Genomic DNA, 2,550 nt, shown 5'->3' on the forward strand with positions numbered 1-2,550 from the left:
CTTGGATTTAACTACCATATCATCTATGTAGACTTCTATCGTGTTCCCAATTTGTTTTTCAAACATCTTGTTTACCAACCTTTGGTATGTTGCTCCTGCGTTCTTCAATCCGAAAGGCATTACTTTGTAGCAATATATTCCTTGGCTGGTAATGAAGGCTGTCTTTTCTTGGTCGTCCTTGTGCATGAGGATCTGGTTGTAACCACTGTAGGCGTCCATAAAGGATAACAATTCGTGTCCTGCTGTGGCGTCTACCATAGCATCGATGTGAGGTAAAGGGAATGGGTCTTTCGGGCAAGCCTTGTTGATGTCTGTGAAATCTATGCAAATCCGCCATTTCCCATTCTTCTTTCTTACTACCACCACGTTGGCAAGCCACTCTGGGTACCTTACTTCTCTGATTTTTCCAGTCTTGAGTAGGTTTTGAATTTCTTTGTTGATGATCTTGTTCCTTTCTGGCGCGAATTTTCTTCTTTTTTGTTTCACTGGTGTATGCATTGGGTCTACATTTAGCTTGTGAGTGATAACCTCTGGGGGAATGCCTCTCATGTCCTCGTGGGTCCAAGCAAACACATCTTTCTCTTCTTCTAGAAAGCCGTGAATCTGTTGTCTGATTTCCGCTTTAAGTTCTGACCCTATTCTGACTTTCTGATCTGGATGTAAGGGGTTCAGCTGGACTTCAGTAGCTTCTTGCTCTTCTGATATACTCAACTTCTCTTGGCCCAGCTGATCCTCTGATTGCTATGCTGAACTCTTCTCCGCAGATGTTGCTTTCAGTGCTATCTTGTAGCATTCTTTGGCTTCCCTAGGATCTCCTCTGATTTCTTGAATTACCCATCTAGTAGGAAACTTGATGACCTGATGGTACGTAGAAGGGATGGCTTTCATTTCGTGTATCCAAGGTCTTCCCAAAATCATATTGTATGAGGACAGGGTGTCGATTACTAAGAATTTAACCTGCAGGTTGATCCCCTTTGCATATGTTGCCAATGTAATCTCTCCACTTGTCTTCTTGGTTTCCCCACTGAATCCCACTAGCATTGTTGACTTGTTAACTATACTTTTCTCATCTATGTTCATGTGCTTCAGGGTATCCAGCATGATGATGTTTGCAGAACTTCCATTGTCAACTAGGATTCGCTTAATCATGCAATTTCCAACTGGGAGTGAGATTACTAGGCCGTCATGATGACCTTCTACCGCGTCGCTTTCTTCAAACATGATAGGGATGTCTATCTTTGATTTCTCCCTCTTGTCTGGTTGCTCTTTGTTACTTTCCTTTGCGTGCCGCTTCGCTGCTGAATATGTTAGGCCGCATACTTCTGACCCTCCTGTTATGAAACAGATGGTCTTGACAATTGGAGGTGGGGGTGGAGGACCTCCTTGCTTGGACTCTCTATCCTTCCCTGAAGCTTTAGATCTGTCTGACAAGAGTTCTTTGAGGTAGCCCTTCTTTAATAGGTATGCAACTTCCTTTCTGAGCGCGACACACTCATCAGTAGTGTGACCAATATCTGAATGGAAATCACACCATCTGGATGGATCCTTCTTCTCCCCAGGCCTATCATTCTTTCTTGGCCACTGAACAGTATCCCCCATCTTGTTCAAGGTCCTTATTACTCATGCAGGATTGACATTGAAGCAATACTCGTGTAACTTTGGTGGGAGCTCAGGATCTTCTCTCCAATCAGAAAACTCTCCTTCGACAACGTTGACTGACCCTTCATCAAAGCGGGAACGCTGATACGGCTTGAATCGATTATCTCTCCTGGGGAAGTTGTTGTTCCTTCTTGACGGGCGGTCTTCATCCTTTCTGAGCTCTGGAGTTTTTCTTGCATATGTATCCTCTTCGAATCTGACTTGAGCCATTGCCTTAGCTTGTACATCTTCAAAGGTTGCGCATGGATATTTGGTCAACTCCTTGTAGAGCTCACTGTGATCTAGCAATCCTCTTCTGAACGCTTCAATGGTTGTGGGAGCATCACACTTGTGTATTCCAATCTTTTCCCTGTTGAACCTATTAAGGTAATCTCTCAAGGATTCACCGTGTCTTTGCACAATACGATACAAATCCGATGACTGCTTTTCTATTTTCCTGCTGCTGGCAAACTGGATCTTGAATAGGTTTACCATTCCTGCAAAAGATCGAATTGTCCCATTATCTAAATTAATGAACCAAGTTAAGGCTGGACCTGATAATGTGGCTCCAAAGCCTTTGCACATGATGGCCTCTCTGATGTCTCTAGGGATTGAGCTGGTCATCATCTTCTGTTTGTAAAGGGATACATGCTCATCAGGGTCTGTCGTTCCATCGTACATGGCCATGTTGGGTGTGCTGAACCTCTTTGGCACTTCTACCATGACGATCTCTTCTGAGAAAGGAGACTCTATATAGCCATCTGATGCTTCTTCCTCCATGGGCTTTGGCATTCCAGGGATCTTGGCGATCTTGGCTTCTATTGCCTTGAGGTACTCTTTGACCATCTTCTCTATCTTTCCCTCTTCAGATCTCTCTTGTTCATTCTGCTTAGGGGTTCCTGCATTCAAAGA

At 44.0% G+C, this 2,550-nt stretch overlaps 1 protein-coding gene across 1 annotated transcript; it reads right to left on the reverse strand.

Moving 5' to 3' along the window:
* Positions 1-741: 741 nt before the first annotated feature.
* LOC145613969 (uncharacterized) lies at positions 742-1,599 on the reverse strand. Its single transcript, XM_081668995.1, has one exon. The coding sequence runs from the start codon at positions 1,597-1,599 to the stop codon at positions 742-744; it is 858 nt and encodes a 285-aa protein (XP_081525121.1).
* Between the last annotated feature and the right edge of the window lie 951 nt (positions 1,600-2,550).

The sequence above is a fragment of the Chenopodium album genome, chromosome 25 (assembly GCF_948465745.1).
Source record: "Chenopodium album chromosome 25, dcCheAlbu1.1, whole genome shotgun sequence".
In the NCBI taxonomy this organism is placed as follows: domain Eukaryota; kingdom Viridiplantae; phylum Streptophyta; class Magnoliopsida; order Caryophyllales; family Amaranthaceae; genus Chenopodium; species Chenopodium album.

Excerpts from the sequence above, each read along its gene's own strand:
- LOC145613969 (XM_081668995.1), bottom strand. The coding sequence starts at position 1,599 with ATGGGGGATACTGTTCAGTGGCCAAGAAAGAATGATAGGCCTGGGGAG.